Source organism: Pantherophis guttatus, chromosome 1 (genome assembly GCF_059756535.1).
Source record: "Pantherophis guttatus breed Tessera chromosome 1, ASM5975653v1, whole genome shotgun sequence".
NCBI classification, from domain to species: domain Eukaryota; kingdom Metazoa; phylum Chordata; class Lepidosauria; order Squamata; family Colubridae; genus Pantherophis; species Pantherophis guttatus.
The window spans coordinates 73,680,327-73,702,969 of NC_142063.1; the positions used below are offsets into that span (position 1 = coordinate 73,680,327).

Genomic DNA, 22,643 nt, shown 5'->3' on the forward strand with positions numbered 1-22,643 from the left:
AAATCCATTTTTCCCTGAATTGGTGCCTTTCAGTTTCCACAATCACTATACTGTCCTTTGCATTAGCTAGTAATTATGTAGACTGAAGTACATCAAGTCAGGGAAAAATAAACTCCTGGAGCAAACCATCCTGCAGACAATAAAAGCCAGAAATGCAGACACAAAACACTTCAAAAAGGTGTTACCTATAATGTGACACAAGCAGCACATTATTAAGCAAGAAGGAAGTAATAATATTTTCATTCAATTTACTTAATTTGAATGAAAATATTATTTCCTTCTTCAATTCCTTTGAATTTGAATTCAAAGTTAATCACATATTGCATTCTTGTAAAACTAGAGAAACCATGGTCAATGTAAGGAAAGGCTCGCGTGCCCACAAGTTCACCATCACGGCTCTAGATTGTAATTGTAGAATCTTGAAAAATTGACCATACTTTTCTTGTCTCCCTCTTATTGCAGACCATGAAGGCAAAACAATCTTTTAACAATTTGTTACTCATGATCTCGTTTTTTTCTAGTTAAGCTCATCTTTTAATAATTGTTTCTCTTATATCTATATAGTTATTTTATTTTATAAATTATATGGTATAGATCTAAATGAAGTTAGGGAAATTTCTCCTGTTGATTCATTTTTAGATAAATTATATGTGTACGTTCTTTTAATATACCTTTTCTGATTGCTTACATAAATTTCAACTGTTCTAGGTCCGTGATGGCGAACCTATGACACATGTGCCAGAAGTGGCATGCAGAGCCATCTCTCTAGGCACCCTAGTGGTCGCCCATTGCTCTTCTGGGTTCCGGCATGCACGTGTGCCGGCCAGCTGGTCTTTGTGTGTACATGCACGCCAGAAACAGGAAGACCAGATGACTGGCACGCATATGCATGCTGCAAACCAGCTCAGCTTCCTGGTGCACATGCACGCTGGGGAACTGCTTTTCTGGTTTTCAGGGCTCCTGCATGTGCGTGCCGGGGAGCTCTTTTCCGGTTTCCAGTGCTTCCCCCTCCTGCGCGTGCGCTCCCATTTTGGTACTCGGCGCAGAAAAGGTTCGCCGACACTGGGCTAGACCAGGGGTGGGCAATTGTGGCTCTTTTACAACCTGTGGACTTCAACTCCCAGAATTCCTGTCTCAGGAATTCTGGGAATTGAAGTCCACAGGTTGTAAAAGAGCCACAATTGCCCACCCCTGGGCTACACTATTAACTGTTCTTTCTCCCTGCTTTCATCAACATCCCCCTTATATGCGTACATAATCTAAATGAATAAAACCCATTTGAGTTATTTCTCTGTATATTGATAATGGTCCAGTACTTTGATTCAACTACATAGTGTGGGAGGGGCACATTAAGAAAAATTCATGTAGTTTTTCCAAGTATGTCATTGGCTGGGACATGACCATGGCATCAAAGTGCTGCTCTCCTTTCTGGTATCCTTGTGCCCCATTGCAGCCAAACCATTAATGTATGTTTGTTTCCTAATTGGCTATTTCTGTCCACTCATTTCTCTAGCTGGCAAAGCATTTTAAATGTTGCAGCAAATTAAATTTTCCACCAAATCTTGAATTCTAGCGAGCACAATTCATGTTTAAAAGCAAGGAAACTTCATTTAAACATCTTACCGTATATAAAGTCATAAACTGTTGTGTTACTATTTCCACTGGAACATATGCCCCCCTTTCTGTTCTTTATTGGATCAATTAACCATTTTTCCTTGTGTATTTTGTGATGTGACCCTAATTTCAGTGCTTCGTTTATGGTTCAACCTCTCATATAAACCCCAATAGGTTAATTCCATGACCCATGGTTAATTTAAACATGGATAAGAATTCCATGTAAACATGGTCTGTTCATCTGCTATTGTGGAGAAATGACTCCAGAATTGCTTTGTAAAGGTGTGTCTTGGAATTATGTTCTACTCCTAATGTTCTAATCCTGCTGCCCAAAATTGCTGCCACTTAATGCTGCCAAACAATTACTGTATTTGCAAATCTTAATTTATGAAGTGTTATCCACGTAATACAGAAAATTGGTTCCCAAAAGGAACATATGATGCCCTTTACTTTTTCTTTCTTTTGTCTTTCAAAACACCTCTGCAGTTTCCATCACTATCTTCTTGTAACCACTATAAACCTGTTTCAGAGTTTGGTTATACAGCTTGTCAGACCACCAACTTCTTCAGTTACTATCATTGCCCTTCCAATACTGCCTTCCACAGTATTTACCCTTTGAATTTAAAATCTTTATATAAAGTATTATCTAAAATAAATAAGCTGTTAAATGCTACACCTGCACTTTCCATTATCATACAACAGAAGCCAACAGGGCTTCATTTGGATTATGAAGACAGAATTCTGCAATCTCTAAAATGTTGGCTCAGAGCATAAGAACTGGGAAAGATTCAATGTCAGTTTTCCTAAGTGGTTGTTACTGGTATCAATTAGGTGGCTGTTTATTTATTTCATTTATATATTCACTGCATACAAACAGTCTAAATCTTTACACCTGGGTTTTCCTGCTGCTGTAATGAATATAAGTCTGTGCAATTCCTCTGACCAGAGTTCTTCAGAATGTGCAAGAACATGTACAAAGAATCCGTTTTCAAACTGTTAAAGAAGGCCTTATCTTAAGAGTCTCATGTGGTTGCTTCGGAAGCTGTTTCCAGCTGCGTAATACATGTGTACTCATGCACAGCCACTCAGCTCTCCTTTTTTCTCAGCATGCAGAAAACACCCAGGGGCAGCTTCTGAAACAGCCACACAGTCCTGAAAAAAAAGAGGTCCCCGAGTTCTCTTTGCATGCTGGGAAAAGTGAAGCTGTACATGCACATGCATGCAGACATCTGAAAAGAGCTTCCAGAGCAACCAAATAAACCTTGGAAAAAAATGTGGCCACTTTATTAATCTGAAGAGATGCTTCGTATGCATTACTGCATGTTCCAAGTCAGTCTGTTGAAGGGCTTGCATTTATCATTTGTATACCTATGTATTTTATCCAAATGATATGTAATTTTATTTTCTATACAATTTGCCTCCTAGAAGTTTAAACAAATATATCATGCAATCATGAAAAATTATCACAATTTATCGCTGGAGGGGTGTGTGGGAGCTGAGTCTTATGGCTTGCCTACAGGCATTTTTCTAAACACCGTGGCATAAAGAAAAATGTTAAGAAGAGTTTCTGGTTGCTTAGTATGCTATTGAAAGTCTTGCCAGAATTTTTGCCTTTTACATTTGTTTGATAAAAGCTCCCATAATTCCCAGCTAGAGCTTCCAGCTTCTGAGAAATTGGTGAGTCCTCTTACAATCAGCTGGCTTAAGAATCATGTTATGAAGTCATCTAATCTGTTCTTCTTTGAGATACTTTTGTATTATTCACAGGTGTTAAGTCAACAGAATTACAGCACATGGTTTTTCTATTCTTCCAAAAATGACCAGGTTGACTCAGTACCTCCTGACATATTCGTAATGCTTGACTCACAGAAACATAGCAACATAAGAGAAATAGGCACTTTCCAGAGATACAGGATGCCCGAAACATGAATATTTAAAGAAGTCTAGTGAAAATCTAATCAGGCTGCATGCATCAGGTAGGTTTCTCTCTCTTTTGCATCATGCTCAATGAACAGATATTGGCTGGTTAAGTGGAAGTTGAAATCCAGAGAAGTGTTCTTTCTTCCCAAATTGTAAGCCATCCCCAAATGGCATATTTTTCTTGGGTATGTCCTTCCAGCTGCATTAATTCTGAATCTTTTTCAATTAAGCTTCGATTTGACAACATCCTTTCTCATTACTGTACACAGGACTTCCAAACACCAAACAGAATCAAAGTTTTTCATGACCAACTTTTCCCTTGTGGTTTAGTTAAGCGAGTCTTCAAATGGCCCAGCACATTCCTTTGTACAAAATGCAAGTCAAAGCCCTGCCACAAACATTATCTTGGGAGAAATTCCTCAGGACCACCTCTGTTATTTTACTCAAGTTAGCAGGAAATATCTGCTGTATATATTACAAAGTAATCAGAGGCAGGACACTTACACAAGTACCTCTTGTCCCCCAATTTCATAGGCATCTGCAGATTTGGGGGCATGGAAAACAAAAAAATTGAATCTCATCCATCTTGGGGTTTTATATCACCCTGTTCTGTAGTGGTTGCTCTACCCCTACATACATCGCTTCTCCCTCTTACTTACCTCCCCCTTATGGACACGCATGGAAGTTTCCTATATCAGTATTAGGGTAACCATAAGCCTCTGCCCCAGGATGTAGCTTCAACTTTTACAGAACATTCGAGCTATACACTATTTTTTTCTGCCAATTTTTTTATTATTCTTGGGATTTTTTTTTCCTTTTCTATGATCAATGGATATTCAGATTGCACCTTGTCATCTTTACACTTTCACCTCTGCAGGCAAATTCTTGGCCTGGAAAGGCCTATGTTTTAATGGCTGAACCTCCTCCAACTCTTAACTTTTCAGCTCTACATATTACTTTCTTGGGAACTCTTCAGAAACTCCACTCCTGTTGCTTTTGTAGTTGGGCTTCTGAGCTGGGACAGAGATAACTCATTGAAGCAGCTGACCATATTCTTTTACTAGTGCCTCTACTATGGGACCTGAGTATTGCAGAAATATTTTCGTTTAGTTTAGAAATATTCCTTGTTTATTCCAGCATGGCATATTGTAACTCCTGGACTCTCTTCTAAGGAAGCTTTTAAATTAAATTTTAAATGGGTTTTTTTGAAGTTAAGGTCATTGGAAATGCTTATCATTTTTGTGATATATGATTCATAATATGGAGATTCCAATGGATTCTGGCTCCTCATCAAATATTTAGGAGACCCACACACTAAAAAGAGCCAGTTTGGTGCATGGAAGTGGTTAAGGCATCAGGTTAAAAACTGGGAGACCATGAGCTCTAGTCCTGCCTTAGACACAAAGCCAGCTGGGTAATCTTGGGCATGTCACACTCTCTCAGTTCTAGACAGAAAGCAATGTCTTTAACATTGTAAGCCATCCAGTCACCTGGTGGATAAAATGGGCAGCAAATAAATTAAATATAAATAAATGGCAAACTACTTCTGAAATCTTGCTAAGAAAGATATAGGCCTTGGTCCAGGCAGTTTACAGGAGTCAAAAACTGATTTGCACACACACTCTACATCCTAAAGAAATCATAGGATTTTTACAAAGGGTTAAATTACTATAAAAGGAAAACATGGCTTATGATAAATTACCAAATCAGTTTTTAAATATATAATCCAAGCAAAAATTTTAGAAGACATCATTTCCACTACTGAAATTATTTTCTCAAGATTTCTTAGAAACCATTCAAATTAGTCCCAAGTAACAGAAATTAGAAATCTTTCTGAACCAGTTCAGGTATCTCTGGAGCCAGCTTACTCTTGCAAATAACTATTCTCGTGGGATAACTACTGATGAAACTTACTAAAGCAGTCAAGCCTATTTCATATTTGTTACAAACTGCAAGCTTTATACCCAGGTCTATTGCTCCTATGCCAAAGTTATGCTTACTCTATCCAAGTCACAATTTGTTCTACAATTGAGATAGCTATACAGCTGTTGTTATTGTACAACCACAGTACCAACCCTTTTGTGACATTTACACTGCTGGGTATTATCATGTAGATACCAATAGTGCTTACTTCTGCATGAATGCTGTCAAGCTATGAACACTACTTAAGTGCTCCTGTGGGGGGCCACCAAGGAGTATTAAGCAGCTGAGGAAGGGGCTTGCAGAAGTGTTCATTTGTTGCCAAACTGAAACAAACAGGAAGGAAATCGGAAGGTGTATTTGATGACATTCCTGTCTTCACAGAACTGTCATTTAACAGAATTCATGCTGTCTTGAAAGTTTATCACGTTTTAGAAATCAGTGTAGAACATTCTTACACAGAAGCAAGAGCCACTATATTCTGAGGGTGTATTTCTGAGCAAACTTCTGTTTTTCTGTTAAGGTCTTTAAACAGAAATATTGTATCTGGACTGTAAAACTCTGGATGGCTGTATTTTCTGTATTTCTTCACAGCTAATTCTCATCTGGATTTTTACAGCTCAGGCATGATATATATTTCAAGGGTTGGGATACAAGCTTTAACTTTTCAATCAAATTTTTGTTCTAGAAAATACATTTTTTTTCTTTACCAATGTTGTAAAGCAAAACATTTCGGCATTGTTGGTTCTGCTCATTTCCCAGTGTCACCAAAATAAGTCTGGCATCAGCTTTCCATTAGGCAGTACATTCCAAAAGAGAGGGATCACTTCTGAGTTTCTTTCTCATTTTCCGTAAATCTTTATTTGAAGGGTTTCCTCAGCAGAAAGTTAAATTCAGTGTCCAGGTTCTCCTGCACCTGTTGAATAGTGTAAATATTGTCCAACATAACAACAAAAACTAAAAGTTAAATCATGTTCTTGCCACACGGAAAGGGGGAGACTGAAATTCGCAAAGGCTGACATCCTCTTTAAATTAACCAGTAAGAAGCAACCCGTTTTGAGACACTTTAATGGGGGAGAGGGTTCCCCCCCCCCGCACTTATATACTTGATAGAAAAGGGGAACGCTGCGGAGGGAAGGAAAAAAGGCAACGCCTAAGTATGCATCGAGGCAGTCGAATTAAAATCAAAGCAGAGATGCAAACCGGCCTAAGGCGGGAAGCTTTTGGGCGATGGAAAATGGAGATATAACCTGCATTATGTACACATGCTTCAGACATACCCGGGAGAGGGGGCGGAGAGAGGAAACCAAAATGGTGCGCTCGAGAGCGAGCGCGAAAATGCGGCTAGCAAGTGGCCTCATTACGCAGCGATGGAAACTGCACTCAGGGCGCCGCGTTTCCTAACAGGCCGAGAGCTCTGAAGTGTTGTGCCGCAATCGTCTGTGGAGGTGAGGCTTCAGTTGCGAGGTCACATGGAAAGAGGAAGGAAATATTACCAGCTCCGCTTCGGTCCACCACCCAGCCCTTTCTTCCACAACTTAAAAAGACTGCGGGGGAACGAATTCAAGTCGACAACGTCCTTCCCCTCCCAGATGCAAATCGCGGTGTCAGTCACGTTCCGATGCATATGTCCCTTCCCCAGCTCGAATCGCGCCAAAAGTTAAGGAACAAAAAACTCCATTCGGTCGGGGAAAACTATCCGACATAATACTCAACTAAAAACAAGGAGGAGGGGAAGGCCAGAGATAAAAATGCAACCACTGGAAAGTCATTCAAATGAACACGAAAGCACTTTAAAAAAGAAAAAAGGAAGCGCCCTTTGCAGAAAAGCACGCTAGCAATGAGGCAATAGAAGAATCTCTGTAAAAACTGCAGTGGGGGGGGGACACAAAAACTCCACAAGTCATTTTCCAGCGGGAATTTAGACAAAAATGGTTCGTGGAATTTTCTCGAAATATTTCCTCCCAAACTTGACTGCAGTATTTTACAACATACACAAGCGTTTCTGGGGCCAGACTTTTTAAGAACTTATATTAATTTAAAAAAAATAGTTGCGGAGGGGGGGAACTTCGATTGAACTTTTAAATCTAGTGGCTTCTTCGTACCACGGTCGGCGCGAAGAAACTCATGCGAATTCCTTATTGTTATGTTCTGAGCCTATCGAGATTTATGAAGACCTCCCTCCATCCTTGCTTTGACCACAACCTACTTCAGAGTAAACGCGTTTATAAAGTAAGCGCACAGCCGGCACCCATTCCTGCTTTGCTTACTCGGAAGCAAGTCCCGGGGGGATTCAACTAGCCTTGGCTCCCTTAAAAGATGGGCGTCCAGCACCCCCGCCTTCGAGATGACTTGCACTGTATCGATCCTGCAGTCACAAAAAAAAAACCCCAAATCCTCTCAGCGGCGGGGGGGAACCACCCGAGGAAAATGAAAAGCGCCCAAACTTTGCCTGAGCCCTCGCGCCCGCTCACAAGCCCGAAGGAACCCTTGTAAAACTTCTCAAGGAAACAATCGATCCCGCCTTAAGTAGAGGAGGAGGGGAGCCGCCGCATCGGGTGCAGCGAATAGCGTCACATGTTACATTCAAGTCCCGACAAAAGAGGCTTAACTAGCCCTTCCTTCGCCGCCTAATTAGAGGTAACTTGTACAAACACTACTCTCTTCAAAACTTTTTTTCCCCCAAATTAAAAACAAGAGCTTCGAGGCCCTCCCCTTTCTTTCTTTCCACCCCCCCACCCCCTTTCCCCGTCCCCCCCGAAGGGCTTTCGGTAGGTTTGACCCCACTGGGTGATCCCCTCTTCCTTCGTCGTCGAGCTCCCTCCGCCTCTCTCATTTAAATGAAGTTAGAACTCCTCCCACGGCGTAAGAGCTGAAACTTTATAAATCGAGCTTTTTGGTAAGTTCTTCTGGAAGGAACGAGAAAGGGGAATTGTTGGAGCTGGAGGGGGCAAAAGGGAGTCCGTCCCAGGGAAACTGGAGGCTGTGCCTTTACAATACTGAATCATTTTGTTTTTCTGTTAAAAGAGTTACTCCAATTTTTTTTTTCATTCCTCTTTTTACTACGGTAGTTGAAGATGTCTACAGCCCTCGTGTCTCCAACAATCTTCGACTTGAGTGAAGTTTTATGCAAAGTAAGTTAACCTCCCGCATTATCTTCTAAAACTTTTTAAATAAAGCTTTTGTTCAGATTGCTTCGGGAGAGTAAACAGGGTTTCTCTCGTTCTACATGTAATGCCCTCTTGCCTTTTCTTCCCCTCCCAAATTCAACAGTTCTTTTTAAAAAAAAAAAGTTGGAGGGGACGTTAAAAACAGCATAAGATGTATTTTTGGCCTTAAAACCGCTCTGAGAGCTGAGAAGTTAGTTGGGAAAGTTGTCTCGTGAGCCCCAAGTCTTAGTTGAATTGCTGGAGCGCTAAGTCTTTCTGTGGGTGGGTGGGGAAGTGTTTTTTACATTTGACTTTGGGTAGTTCTGCTTCTTGTTTTGCACGACTCTCCCTTGAATTATTTCGAGAATTTATTTCGAGATTTAAAAAATTGGACCTCTGCTAGGACTTTTCAGTAACTTCGCCCTCCCCCCTTTTTTTTTCTTTTCTTTTTTTTTTGAAACAAGTTTGGAAGGGTTGCGCCACTCACCCGAAAAGTTCGGAAAAGTTTTCCCGTTTAAAAAAAAAAAAAGTTGGATTGTGTGCGAAGCAGCAGATTTTGGTGGAAGCGTCCCCTTCATCCTAAATTCGGTACTTGGGATTAAGGCGTGTTTCCTCTCGGCCGCCCCCCCCTCCCCCTTTCCTCCCCATGTGATGGAATGCAACAAAGCCTTTTGCAACCCTTTGCAGCCCATTTGTGCGCGTGTTCTGGGATTCACGGGGTCGCTTCGTGTCCTGCTTTGGAAAAGTTTGCTGGGATTACTTACTCGGCTGCACACCACGTTTGTTCGGGGTGGAGAAAGATGGCTGTTGCCACGAATTTCCCGCAACCTTGGTGCGCCGCTGCTTCACGCTTACGGTCTCGGCTTGCTGGAAAGGGAACTCGAGCCGTGCGTGATGGGCGACGGGAAGGTAGGGGGGGGAGGGAGGGAGGTTCTGGCTTTCAGGCTTTTGCAAAATACCGTTTACAGGCTAGGCACCCCGCCCCCTCCCGCCTCCCCGGTTTCTGCCTTGCTTACTTAGCTCGCTTTTTCTGCAGTTTGCTTTTCTTATCTCTCGGCCCACTCATGTGGCTACGCTTTTCTCGTTCTCGCTAGCTTATCTTTGTTTAGCCGAAGTCGCTGGGTGTATGCATTTCTTAAAGTTTGTGAAGAGTTGTTGATTGCTTTAGTGCGTAAGGCAGTGGGAAGAAAAGCCAGTGACTTCCTCAATTTTTGAGAAACGGATTCCACAACTTGGGCTTCTGCCTCCTTTGCTGTTGCTAACCGCTTGCAAAAGTGAGCCGCGTGGGAGTTGTTCTCCATTTGGTTTCCCTCTTTTTTGCTAAATGTTTATAATATAAACACAAAATCACTTTTGAAATAAAGTGTTTTAGATTGAGGTCACATGTACCCAAACTAATAATTGCTTGAACTTTCTAAAGATCCCTCTGTTAGGGTCAGAAAACTAACTGGAAAGGAATATTTAGAGATATGAAGTCATGTATGAATCACATGAAATGTAATTTCTTTGCACAAAGGGAGGTGGCACAATGATACTAATTGAGAAATTTTAACTAACATCTATCCCAAAGCTCACATCTTTTTATAAAAATCTTGCGTAGGCCCTCCTCACCAAGAATTAAATTTTGGGTTCCTGAAAAAATAGACTTGAAAGTATTAGTGGAAAAGATCTGGTTCTTCCTCTCTAGAGGTTTGGGGAGGAATTGTGTTAAAATGAGGTTTGGCTCTTGTGCATAAATTAAGGAAGTCTACAGCCAGTATTCAGGAAAAGTACTAGGGTATAATGGTCAGATTATGGTTGATACTTCTTCCTATTGTATGGTGAGACACCTTTGTGTAGGACAAATCAAAATGCGTTTCATTGATACAGTAAATATGAACCTGTGGGAAAGCCATTGAAAATCTGAGGAGTTTGCTACTTCATGGCTTGTGATTAGTGGTGTGTGCTTCCTACAGTTTGACCTGTCTGGTAGAGAAGAGAGCTTTAGTCATTTTACTGTTGGCAAATCAGTTGTGCAGCTGTGGAAAACGGGTAGTAGAATGGTCAGGTTTAAGGGCATAAACAAGTCAAGCTGAAAGCTGGATTGCTGACTGCTTTTTTACTTCCTCCTTCCAGAGTAACAAGATGCTGAATTACGGCCCCTCTGCTGCTGGAGGGTGTCTTTTGGACAGGAAGGCCGTAGGAACTCCGGCTGGCGGGGGTTTCCCCAGGAGGCATTCTGTCACCCTGCCCAATTCTAAGTTTCATCAGACCCATCTCCTAAATGGCCTTAAGGGAGAGCCAGGCCCAGCCTTGGGGCCCAGGGAGAACCGCTTTCGAGACCGCTCCTTCTCCGAAGGTGGAGAGCGCCTGCTTCAGCAAAAGCAGCCCGGTGGGCAAGTCAACTCAAGCCGTTACAAGACAGAGCTCTGCCGCCCGTTTGAGGAGAATGGGACCTGCAAATACGGAGACAAGTGCCAGTTTGCTCACGGCATCCATGAGCTGCGAAGTTTGACCCGCCATCCCAAGTACAAGACGGAGCTCTGTCGCACTTTCCATACCATTGGCTTCTGCCCTTATGGGCCTCGCTGTCATTTCATCCACAATGCTGAGGAGCGCCGGGCTGTAGCTGGTGGCGGTCGAGAGCCTGTGATTGCTGAAAGACCCCGCCTCCAACACAGTTTCAGCTTTGCTGGCTTCCCAAGTGCTATTGCTGCCAATGGGCTGCTGGACAGCCCCACCTCAATAACCCCTCCACCCATCATAAGTGCTGATGACCTCCTGAGTTCTCCTACTCTGCCTGACTGTGCCAGCAATCCATTCACCTTCTCCAGCCAGGAGCTGACCAATCTCTTTGCTCCTAGTATGGGGATGCAGGTGTCTGGGGGGGGCTCACCCACTGCTTTCCTTCTTAGACCCATGTCTGAGTCCCCAAATATGTTTGACTCTCCTCCGAGTCCACAGGGCTCCCTCTCTGACCAGGAAGGTTATCTGAGCAGCTCTAGCAGCAGCCACAGTGGCTCGGATTCGCCTATCCTGGACACCTCAAGACGTCTTCCCATCTTCAGCAGACTGTCCATCTCTGATGAATAATCTGGTATTGCCTTTTGGCCTCTTCCCACATGTATTACAATGTTAAGCTTGTAGCTCCCTTCCTCTCCTAAATCTCCCTTAGCATCTTTGGGTTTGATGTTAACTCCAAGGTTGTCCACCTGCCTAGAGTCCAGACACTGGCTGAAACCGCAAGTGCCAAATTACAAAAAAAAAGTGATAACGTTTACAAGTGTAGTGCCTTTTAATATGTTCACTGTGACTATATTACCTCTCCAGCTGCAGAGGGCACCAGCAGCATCTATAGAGCTCTGCATTTCCAGATGTGCAGGAGGAATATCTAGAACTAACAACTCCTGTAATGAGCAGTAGTTCAGATGCGGAAACCTCTTCCCTTTGTCTTCCCTTCCTTTGCCTGTGTTCAGTAGACACATGGCAGGTGGACATCTGTTAACATCCAGCCCCTTCCACATTTTATAAAGGCTTGTTGCCTGAATCAACTCAGGTCAGCCAGAAGAACAGCTAAGAATGGACAGTTCACTCTAACATGCGTGGGACTTGGTAAATGGAGAGTTAAGCCAGATGGACATTGAACGACTTGCTTTTGGTGCTACAGGTTCTCCGCATGTACATGTGACATCTTCACAAAAAGTGGGGAGGGGGAGGGGTATCTAACGGTGTTCATTCCACACTTGCAAGTTCAGTGTAAACAAAGTTCCAGTAGTCATAGCTTTAATGGTTTTGCTCTAGAGTACAATAGACCTATCCATAGAGCACTCACGCCAAGCTTTTTATTTTATTTTTTTCCTGGGTTTTTAATTTTGTATAACTTCAGAAATTGGAGAGCAAATTTTGCTTGTCACTGCACAACAATATAAAGCTTATTTAACTTATCAAAACGTATTTATTGCTGAAACCTATGCTTTTTTTGTTAATTTTGTTCATATTTATCTGGATGATGAATTCATAGAATATATTCTTTTATGTTTAAATTATGATCTTCCATATTAATCTTAAGATTGTGAAGTCTTTTTCTTTTCCCCCTCCCCCACAGTTTAATATATTATACTACAATGACATTTTTGTAACTTTACACTTTTTTGGTTATTTTATTTTTAAAAAATGAAAATTTAATTTAAAAAATGCAACAACTGTGTTCGGATTATTTATTTTAGATCGTTCCCCTTTTTGTGTCAGACTGCAAATTGAGTTTCATGTGCTTCTTTGACTTCCTTTGCCCAACAAGGCCTCTCCCAGGTGGAGTGAAATTCTGCCCATACTGATGTCACTGGAGAATTTTGTCAAGTGACTTCAGTAGAATGCGAATTTCACTGCTGGCCTCTAGAATGTATAAGCATAAGCTGTGCTGTGAGACGATGAAAAGGAAGATTTTTGCTTCCTTTTTTTGTAAGTATTTAAAGGAAAAAAAAATTACCCTTTGGTTTCAAGTGCCTGTCTAAAGACATTCCAAATGTAGTTTGTCTTTGCATTTCTGTATTCCAAGAATGGAGTGTTTCCTCTTTTAAAGGTAAACATTACTGGCACAAAGAACACATTGAATGTAATTTTTCCCATTACTGTTCACTACATTGCTTTTTCTTTCCTTTTTCCTTTGTGTGAGTTTATTTAAGAGAATCTTTTGTAACGACTGTTTGCAGTTTAAATCAATAAATCCCAAGTGTTTTTTCAAGAATTGACAGCGAAACTTGTTTTACTTGCAAAAAAGGTAAAAGGAAGCTCCTGAAAATGAGATACTACTTTGCCAAATCCTCTTAACATCAGATTTGCACAAGTTTTTAAGAAAGCTGATGTCCCAAACATCTATATGAAAATAAGCCAAGCTAATGTTATCATTGGTTTTTACTTCTGTTTGTAGACAAACACTATTTTAATATAGGAAATTATTTAATACCTAAAATAATTCTTAATTCAGCAGATGGGATTCCTGCTTTCAAAGCAAATTATACCAGGTGAGAAAATACAGAAGGTGGTACTTTAAGGGCCAGATAGTTTCTCTCCAATGGAAAAGATTGAATGGCTTGCTTCCTAATCCAAGCCTTATCTCATGCTTCCAGGAATTGTTGATAGTATGTGACTGTTTTAATTTGCTTTTTTCTCAAACCAAATCCCCCATAACCTTGGAGTCATCCCCATCTTTTATTTTTCCATTTTGCCAAGTTGAATGACTACATACACAGCCTGGATGAAAAATTATCCTAAATAGTTAAGGAAATCCTCTCCTCCTGTAAACCATATTTCATGGGCACACATATTTCTAAATAATGGTGTTCCTGTACGTCTGGGATTTATTATTTCCAGTTGTACAATGGCACAGCTCTTATTCAAAAGAAGAAGGGGGGGGAAAGGCAAGCTTCAAAACTGTTAAAAGAGAACATTAGGCAGATTGCTTGTGCACTCAACTATCTTAGAAATGTAGAAGAGGCTGTTGCATTTTTTTTTTTTTTGAGCTGTATCCTGATTTTCATTCAGGAACTCGGCCTATCTATGCACTCGTTCCAGTTTTTCCCCCAATACATACAAGGTAGGTTGGGATAAGTGAGCTTCCATAGCTGAAAGTGGTTTTGAACTTAGGGGTTCCCCAGGCTCCATCAGAATCCTGTTACCTTCAATATGCAGACAAGCAGGAAAAGAAAAATCAGACACAATGTTCATGTTTCATAAAGTAATTGGTGCAATTTTTTTAAAGTGCATCTAAAAATGAAACTAGTTCTGAACTGATAAAAGTATTTGCTGTAATAAGCCCCTTTAAAAATCTAGGCTGCATAGTTCCTTCTGATAATTAAGCCTCTTTAACAATAGGACTGAATGCATTTGGTCATGCACTCCGCCCCCTGGTCATCTACTTCACTTGTGTGTGAATTAACTTAATTCACATTCAAATTACATCATACACTCTGATGTAAGGAATGAAATGCAGGGTGGATCAAAATCTACCATATTGGATTTGGGCCAGTTTGTGCATTTCCCCAATCCACATGCTCAGATGTGGGCTGATACCTGGTGAGAGAACATTGCAATTTGTTTGTTTCTATATACATTAACACAATAATGGGATGAAATATCTGATATTTTTAAAAAATTGACCAACAAATCCATCTATTGGCCTTGCAGTTCAAGCTTTGCAGTCCAGATTCCACCAGGAAAGGAAAAATCTGTTTGGTGTGGGCTTTGACACAAATCTTAAAAGACCAGCTCAGAAAAAACGGTGGTACTGGGGAGATGGTACAGAGGTGAACAGGAGATGTGGTATGTGAATAATTTAGGACAGCTGAAGAAAATGGAAAACGTGCAAATAACAGGTAAGGATGATCTATAACTGTGATGGTGAACCTATGGCACGTGTGCCACAGGTGGCACACGGAGCCATATTGGTGGGCACGCGAGCTCAGCTCCGGCATGCATGTGCACGCTGGTCAGGTGATTTTCGGGCCCTTTCGGCCCACTGTAAGTCAGGAAAAAGGCTGTTTCCAGCCTCCAGAGGGCCTCCAGGGGAGTGGGGAAGGCCATTTTTGCCCTCCCCAGGCTCCTAGAAAGGCTCTGGAGCCTGGGGAGAGCGAAAAACGGACCTACCTTGCCATCGCATGCCCAAAGTGGGGAGAGTGGGGGGGGGTCGCACACACATGTGCGGGGGGCAGGGCGCATAGAATTATAGGTGTGGGCACGCACGTGAGCGACCCCCCGCACTTCCCCCACTTTTGGCACGCAATGGCAAAAAGGTTAGTCATCACTGATCTATAGGTCATGAATGTATCATTGAATTATTATGAGTTAGGTAAAGAAGCAATGTGTGAGCTGTGACTTCCACAACAGTTGCAATATATGGCCTGATAGGAGCAGTCATTTCTCATCTGGTATTGCCCAAGCACGTTGAAATTTCAATTTCTAGAATTTCCAATTATCATACAACGTGAAGGCCGATGTATTTGGTGACCCACTCTACAAAGAGATTATTTAGAGTTGAGAAGTGGTACCTAAGCAGCTAACTGAATCTCCTTTGGCTTCAGAAAGAATGCTTGAGTGGGTGGCAAACACGCCTTTTATGAAAAAAATTCTATAATGATCTTTCAGGAGGAGGGATATGTCTTGTAAGTAAATAGGTTTACAATAATACCATTTATGTGGCAAGGAGGTAAAATCAATTCTGAGTAAGCTTTTTATCATGGCAAGGTGCGAGTAACCAATAAAACCAATTGGGAAATCTGTTACTACAGGTAGCCTCGACTTACAACAGTTCATTTAGTGACCATTCAAAGTTACAACATCACTGAAAAAAGTGACTTATGACCATTTTTCATACTTATGATCATTGCAGCATCCTTTTGGTCACCTGATCAAAATCTGGACACTTGGTGACTGGCATGCATTTATGATGATTGCAGTGTCCCGGGGTCATGTGATCAGCTTTTGCTACCTTCTGACAAGCGAAGTTAATGGGTAAACCAGACTCATTTAACAACTGTATTACTAACTTAACAGTTGCAATGATTCACTTAACAACTGTGGCAAGAGAGGTCGTAAAATGGGGCAAAACTCACTTAACAAATGTCTTGTTTAGCAACATACATTTTGGTCTTGATTGCAATCGTAAGTCAAGGACTACCTTTATACAGTAGTTTCAGTACTCAGTTGAGATAAAAGTTGGGCGTAGAAGAAAGGTACAAAGTATATACTTATTTATTCATTTTCTACACCACCTGACTCCCAATGATAGAATTTAAATCTGCTTGTGTTTCAATCCCTTACTAGAAGCTTCAGGCCTCAGGATGAAAAAGTAAGCCAATGCCCTTACTTAAAACTTCTCCTTGCAAGTCATTTCTAAAGGAAATGATGAGATAACAAAAGCATATTGACTGTTTGCAACACATTAACCTACCACAGGGGTGTCAAACTCGTGTTGTCATGCTGTCACATGACATATTGTGACTTTTATCCCTTTTGCTAAAACAAGGGTGAGCATGGCCAGCATATGACACATCTGGTCCGCGGGCCACAAGTTTGACACAGCCCTGATCTACCAGATCAGTTTCTTTTGCTCCTGCATCTGACTCTTTTAAAAAAAATCTACAACGTTGTGCTTGAGTGATAAGCATGCTTTACAAAGAACATATTTTTCTTAATGAAGGTTGTGTTTTAGTAATTACTGCATCATTAGATATGAGATGGGCAGCAAATAAAATTTCATAATAATACTGCACCAAATTGAGTAGGAAACAACTTCTTGTTTAGCTTCGCTGGAGAAAGCTTTTTTTAAACTGCCATCTTATAAGGATAATTTGACTGCAGTATATTCACATGCAAGGAGAATCTGTTAAACTAGAACAGAAAAAGACTCAGCTATATTCGCCTATTAACATGTAGAGCTTTAGTCCAGGAAGAACACAAACTGTCACCATTTGTCTGAAATGTATAGGGCAATGATGGCTAACCTTTTCTGGACCAAGTGTCCAAAGCATACGCGGCCCCCCCACGTATGCGCGACAGAGACCCAAAGACCAGCTGGCTGGTGGGAGGTTGGGCGCGCATGCACAGCGGAGCTGAACTGGGGTGATGGCTCGCGTGCCATCAGAGAGGGTGCTGTGTGCCACCTCTGGCACATGTGCCATAAGTTCGCCATCATGGGTATAGGGCAATGATGGCTAACCTTTTTTCCATCGCGTGCCAGGAGTGGGGGGGGCACGCGCACACGTGCCCACACCCATAATTTTATGCTCCCTGCCCCCGCGCATGCATGCGCAACCCTTCCCTTTTCCCCCTGCTCCTGGCATGCAATGGCCTGGTAGGCCCGTTTTTCTCTCTCATCAGGCTCCAGAGTCTGGGGAGGGTGAAAACGTCCTTCCCCACCCCCCAGAGGTCCTCCAGAGACCAGAAACGGACTGTTTGCCAACTTCCAGTGGGCCCAAAAGGCCCGAAAATCAGCTGGCCAGAGCTGAGCTCACATGCTCACTGATATGGCTACGCGTACCACAGGTTCGCCATCATGGGTATAGGGTCTCTTGCCTGAGCAGGAAGTTGGACTAGAAAACCTCCAAGGTCCCAACTCTGTTATACTATTCTATCGTTGGAAATCAGTGGCATGACTTTGGCCAGCCTTAGTGTTTTATAATTTGCTGCTGGCTGTTTCTAAAAAATGGCTATAGCCATGATGTGCAAGTTGAAGCTGGAGTTTTCTGTTGTTACGTTTTGTTTTGGGTTTTGTGGAAAGGTGGGGGAGGGTATTGACCTGTTTTCTATTTTTTTTTTCTATATCTTTTGGCCAAAAACAATTGCTAAACCTAATTTTGTCCTGTTGCACAGCCTTTTTGTATGCTTCTTTTTTCAAAATGGTAGGAGGTCTTGTTTTCAATTGGTAGTGTCAGTGAGAAGAAGTTCTAAAAGGCTCAGAAACCATGTTTAGGAGTTACAGAGTGCCCAACCCTCTCCTAAATGAATACTGATGAAGGAAAATAGGGTTCTTGATTTATACTCTTTCCATTAAACTAAAGAGGCTAGGAAGGAAACCACTGCAGCGTTTAAATACCACCAAGGTGATTATAGAACACAATTCTGCAACAACAGAGGAAACAGGAGTGTGGGCCAGTTGCTTTCAGACAAAATGTGGTTTATTACATTTCCTCATAGTTATAACAGAATTCCTATTTGCTCTCACCGTTTTATAAGCTAGCCTGGGCTGCACTGAATTGATTGCACTGCAAATGTTTTGAATACCACTGTTCCATCTGCATATTTCCCCCCATCTTTTGACACTTAAATTTTTAGGACCTGTCAGAGACTTGGAAAAAGTTTCCTTTAGGATTAAGGCTTTATAAGAATGGTGAGGCACAGAAGAGCTTTTGCTCCTTTAATGGCTGCCAGAAATTAATCTTTAAAAAAAATAGTTTCATTTTGTTTCCACTGCCCTCGCCCTCTTGCTCAATACGCAGAAGTGAAACCTCCGCTTAACTGCCTCCAGATTTTTCAACCGCCTTCAACATCTGGCTACTATCTTCAGAAAAGTCTTGAGGACCAGAGGCTACCATCTGGCATTTCCTTACTTTGCTTAAATGCTGGGAAAATAATTGGAACGGCTCAAGTCAATTAAAGCAAACAAGGAAATCTATCAAAATCTCTAGGTATCAAGAGGATTGATTGTAGATGCTTTATGATAAACATTCTCTGGTTTGTTTTTTCCTATGCTAGGTTTAATTGTGTGCCTAATACATTGGCAGCTTCATTCCACATTCTTCTGCAGTGATGCAAGAGTAGTCACGATTACTTCGTACTGGGAACTTAAAGCTAGTCAAAGCTCAAGCTTATTTTTTTTTTCCCTGCTGGGCTGCCTGCATTTACCCCAAGCATGCTTTGCCCTTCAGCTATACTACCACCAGACAAACAAGATACAAATCAAAGTTTTGCTAGCATTTCTTTTTCACAACCAACCATTTGTTCTACTCCTAGAAGGGCATTGAACAGGTCTGTGCATACTGTTTCTAATTCATGTTGCTCCACCTTTTTGTGTGTTTCCTAGCCTTATGCAAACCTTGAGTACTGTTGAAGTCTTTGGAGAAAGGCAGGTGGAAGCAAGCCCCTCTCAACATTGATTAAAGTGTCAAAAGGTATGCAATGACTCAGCAGCAGGCCTAGGAATAGCAGTTCTGTCCATTGCTCTGCTACATCCCTCCTCCGTGACATCCGGCGTCATCTCATCAACAGGAAATATTTCTTCTGAACGTTCTGGATGATTAGAATGAATAAATACTGAAGCTGATTCACCGAGCAATGCTATAAAACTGAGGCCCTTGAAACAGTGAGCATATTACACATACATTTTCTGGAGGGGGAAAGGGAATAAAAGAAATACCAGCTATCAAAGCTTTGTTTGCTTTAAGGAGCCCATGTAAGCAGATGGAAGTTAGTTAGTCATTTTCAGCCATTGGGGGGCGGGGGGGGGCGGGTAGAAGCTTAGTTTATTTGTATTAAGCAACAGTGCTCTTATTATGCTAAAGTTTGCCTCTGAAAAACAGTTGAACTCTGCACATAGAGTTGGCAGTGCCAACCATCTGAAAGGCATTGCATTTACTTTCTATTAATGCAGTAGACTACAGCTATGTTTAGTAGACCAGGGAACCATAAAGTAAGCGTGTGAGCAATGAAGTGGAATTATGCATTCATTGTAGGTTGCCTAGATAACTAACTCTGTCTCAAGCCCTCATCTCTCTGTGATGCGGGATAATATACTACAATCAAGCATTTGGATCCAAGGGTTGCTGAAATAATGTAGGTGTAGCAATACTGAAGTTTGTTATGGGAGTCCCATCGTGCGATAACATTTCCAGGACAATTAATAAGAAAGAAGCAGTCGGTATAAGACAATGTAAATTAAAATGTAAGAAACCTTATATTTTATTTTATCTGAAAAGTTGGGCCTTAGTGCCAAAAGTAGTAAGTCATCAATCAACCTTTCTGGGAAGAGAATTCAACAGCTGTGATGCCCCACTACAGCAAAGGCTCTGGCAGCTCCTGACGAAGATCTTAATGTATGGATAGGGCAGGGAGTCCTTATTTAAGTATTAAATATTTAATTACTTTATGCTGTAATTAAGAGCCATGGTGGCACAGTGATTATAATGCAGTATTGCTGGCTAACTACCGACTGCCAGCAGTTCTATCCTGAACGGCTCAAGATTGACTCAGCTTTCCATCCTGAGGTCAGTAAAATGAGGACCCAAACTGTTGGGGGCAATAATGCTGACTCTGCAAACCACTCAGAGAATGCTGTAAAGCACTACGGAGTAGTATATAAGTCTTAAGTGCTATTGCTACTGTTAGCATTTATTTTGCTGATTGACAAATCTATAAAAGTGGACGGTACAGTGCCCATTGGTGTTATTGTACCGGTGAGACCTCCTTGACACCTACCAACTTTCCTGCCTACCCAATATTTTTAAAACATTATTGTCAAAGGGCTAGTATACTTCCAAGTGCCAATCTCCAGCATCGTTCTTTGTTTTGTAGGCATTCTTGGAAAATACACACAGTCTGCTATAGTTGTTGTTTGGCATTGCCATCCAAATAGCATCTCCTTTAGAAGATTCCTGTTGTTGTTCTTGGTCATTTTAGGCAAGAACAATCCCAAGTCTGGCTTATATTGAATATGGGAAACATGGAAGTCCCAAATCAAACTATTACCTTACCTGATACCTTACAATTTCTGAACTTCCTTTTTCAAGGGGGCTTACAGCTAAGAAATTGTCAAACAAAGTACTTTACCCAAGTCCTTGGGAAAGCTCTACTCCTATCACTTTCCAGCAATACAAAGCTATCCCGGTCAGTACTAGATGCACAAATATAGCCCCTTATATTTGTTTTTTTAGTGTACCATTGCACTAAATACTGACTGACAATTTCTAGCAACTGCATGTTTTACATGTATGAAACAGCTGCCACTGACCAAGAACTTCCATACCACCTCAGACCAAATGCATGCACAAAACACCATTTTCAGCTGAAGGAATTTCCATGTATAAGGAACCCTGTTTAAATGTCGATATGGACCGAAACCCAGTTGTCTGCTGACTTCACTCAAAATACCTCAATAACACAAGAAGCAATATTCTACATTTAGCACGAGGCTGGGGATCTCATAGAGTACTCAAGTCTGTCATAGCTTAATTAGTACCATGAGTTGTCTTTCCCCCTCCTAGTACAGGTGTGAATAGAACAACACGGTTGGAGATTGTAATCTCTCCAGTCTGCTGTTGCTTACCTCATCCTTTCTTTACATATATTTGGGTTCTGCAGAGGTATACCACAAGCTTATTGCTATGCCTTGCAGTTTGTAGCCTTTGCAACGACCCTTGTTTATCATTTGCCTTCTCTGTACTGTGTCACTGCCAGTGCTTCACGGTGCATGAAAGCATAATTTGTTTAGCAAGCTACTTATTGACCGATGGTATATTCTCACTGCAAGCAATTTGCGATAAGCCTGAAAGCAGACACCAATTTCTCTCATTTCAAATTCATATTGATCCTGCCTATCCTGAATATGGACGATAAACAAGCAACAGCAGGAGCTTTCTTGAGATATTGTAATCTGAAGAAGATAGATGAGAAAAGGACTAAGAACTGTAAGAGAGGAGACAAATGTAGCTACACTGGGGAAGGATGTCCTACATAAGTTTGGATCTATTCTACATATTGTATCTATCTCTGCTCCAGCATCAAGGTGAGGCATGCCACCACATGGTGCAAAGCTTGGCTTGTTGTAGCATGCTCTGTTCCCACAGATTAACCTCACCTTCCTTTCTATACAGCACAGAATCACAAGGCCCCCACCCATCCCCAAATGCCACACAGAACTGTATGTTCTCCTGAGTGTTTTTAACCACATACTTCCTCTAACAGTTTTATTTTGTTTCTGCACTGGAGCTGAGGCTTGACTGGTGGTAGAGGGCGTGGAGTTTGTGGCATTGACTAAACCTACCACTTCTTCATGCAGATTGCTGTTTCAGCATTCAGACAGCTACTGTTGTTATTGGTTTTCTTCTTTAGGCCAGCTGCCCCAGAACAAATCTTTCCTGTAGCTGATAAGAGGCATACCAGACAAAACCAAAGGCTCTGTAGTCCGTTGTCTTATCCTTCCGTGTGGCTAATGAGAGGAAGACTGCTGACATTCAGAAAAATGTCTTACTTGGGTAATGGAAAGGGGAAAGAAAACGATTATTTAGCTTGAGGAAGAAAATAATATGTTATGCAAAGTTTATGACAGTTAATTACACCTTTACAGTTTTCCTACAGCCAACTGGCTTGAGATTGTCAGATGACCTAAAATATAAGAACCATGCTGCCTGTGTCATAAGATGTTAAAGCCTCTTCCATAAATAATTACATGAACTAGGGGTACTAATGTTAATAGTAGGTTGAGTAACACATATGTCCATAAGCACCTTAGTTCCATAAACAGAACACTCAAATAGTAAAACCACTAAAATTTTAATAACTTCAGATATTTAA

The 22,643-nt window shown here is 41.4% G+C and overlaps 2 protein-coding genes and 1 long non-coding RNA gene across 3 annotated transcripts in view; 1 reads left to right on the top strand and 2 right to left on the bottom strand.

The window, feature by feature from the left end:
- Positions 1-22,643, bottom strand: part of RAD51B (RAD51 paralog B) — a 485,747-nt gene that overhangs the window by 52,108 nt on the left and 410,996 nt on the right. The gene's annotated exons all lie outside the window — the stretch shown is intronic.
- On the bottom strand, positions 2,438-9,506 carry LOC148116446 (uncharacterized). The gene is made up of 2 exons (XR_015729459.1): positions 9,368-9,506; positions 2,438-6,370 (listed from the first exon to the last, which is right to left on the bottom strand). It is a non-coding gene; the product is annotated as an uncharacterized LOC148116446 (long non-coding RNA).
- On the top strand, positions 8,076-13,326 carry ZFP36L1 (ZFP36 like 1 zinc finger CCCH-type). The gene is made up of 2 exons (XM_034417634.3): positions 8,076-8,588; positions 10,719-13,326. Exons 1-2 carry the CDS (start codon positions 8,532-8,534, stop codon positions 11,673-11,675), a joined length of 1,014 nt encoding a protein of 337 aa, XP_034273525.3. The 5' UTR covers positions 8,076-8,531; the 3' UTR covers positions 11,676-13,326.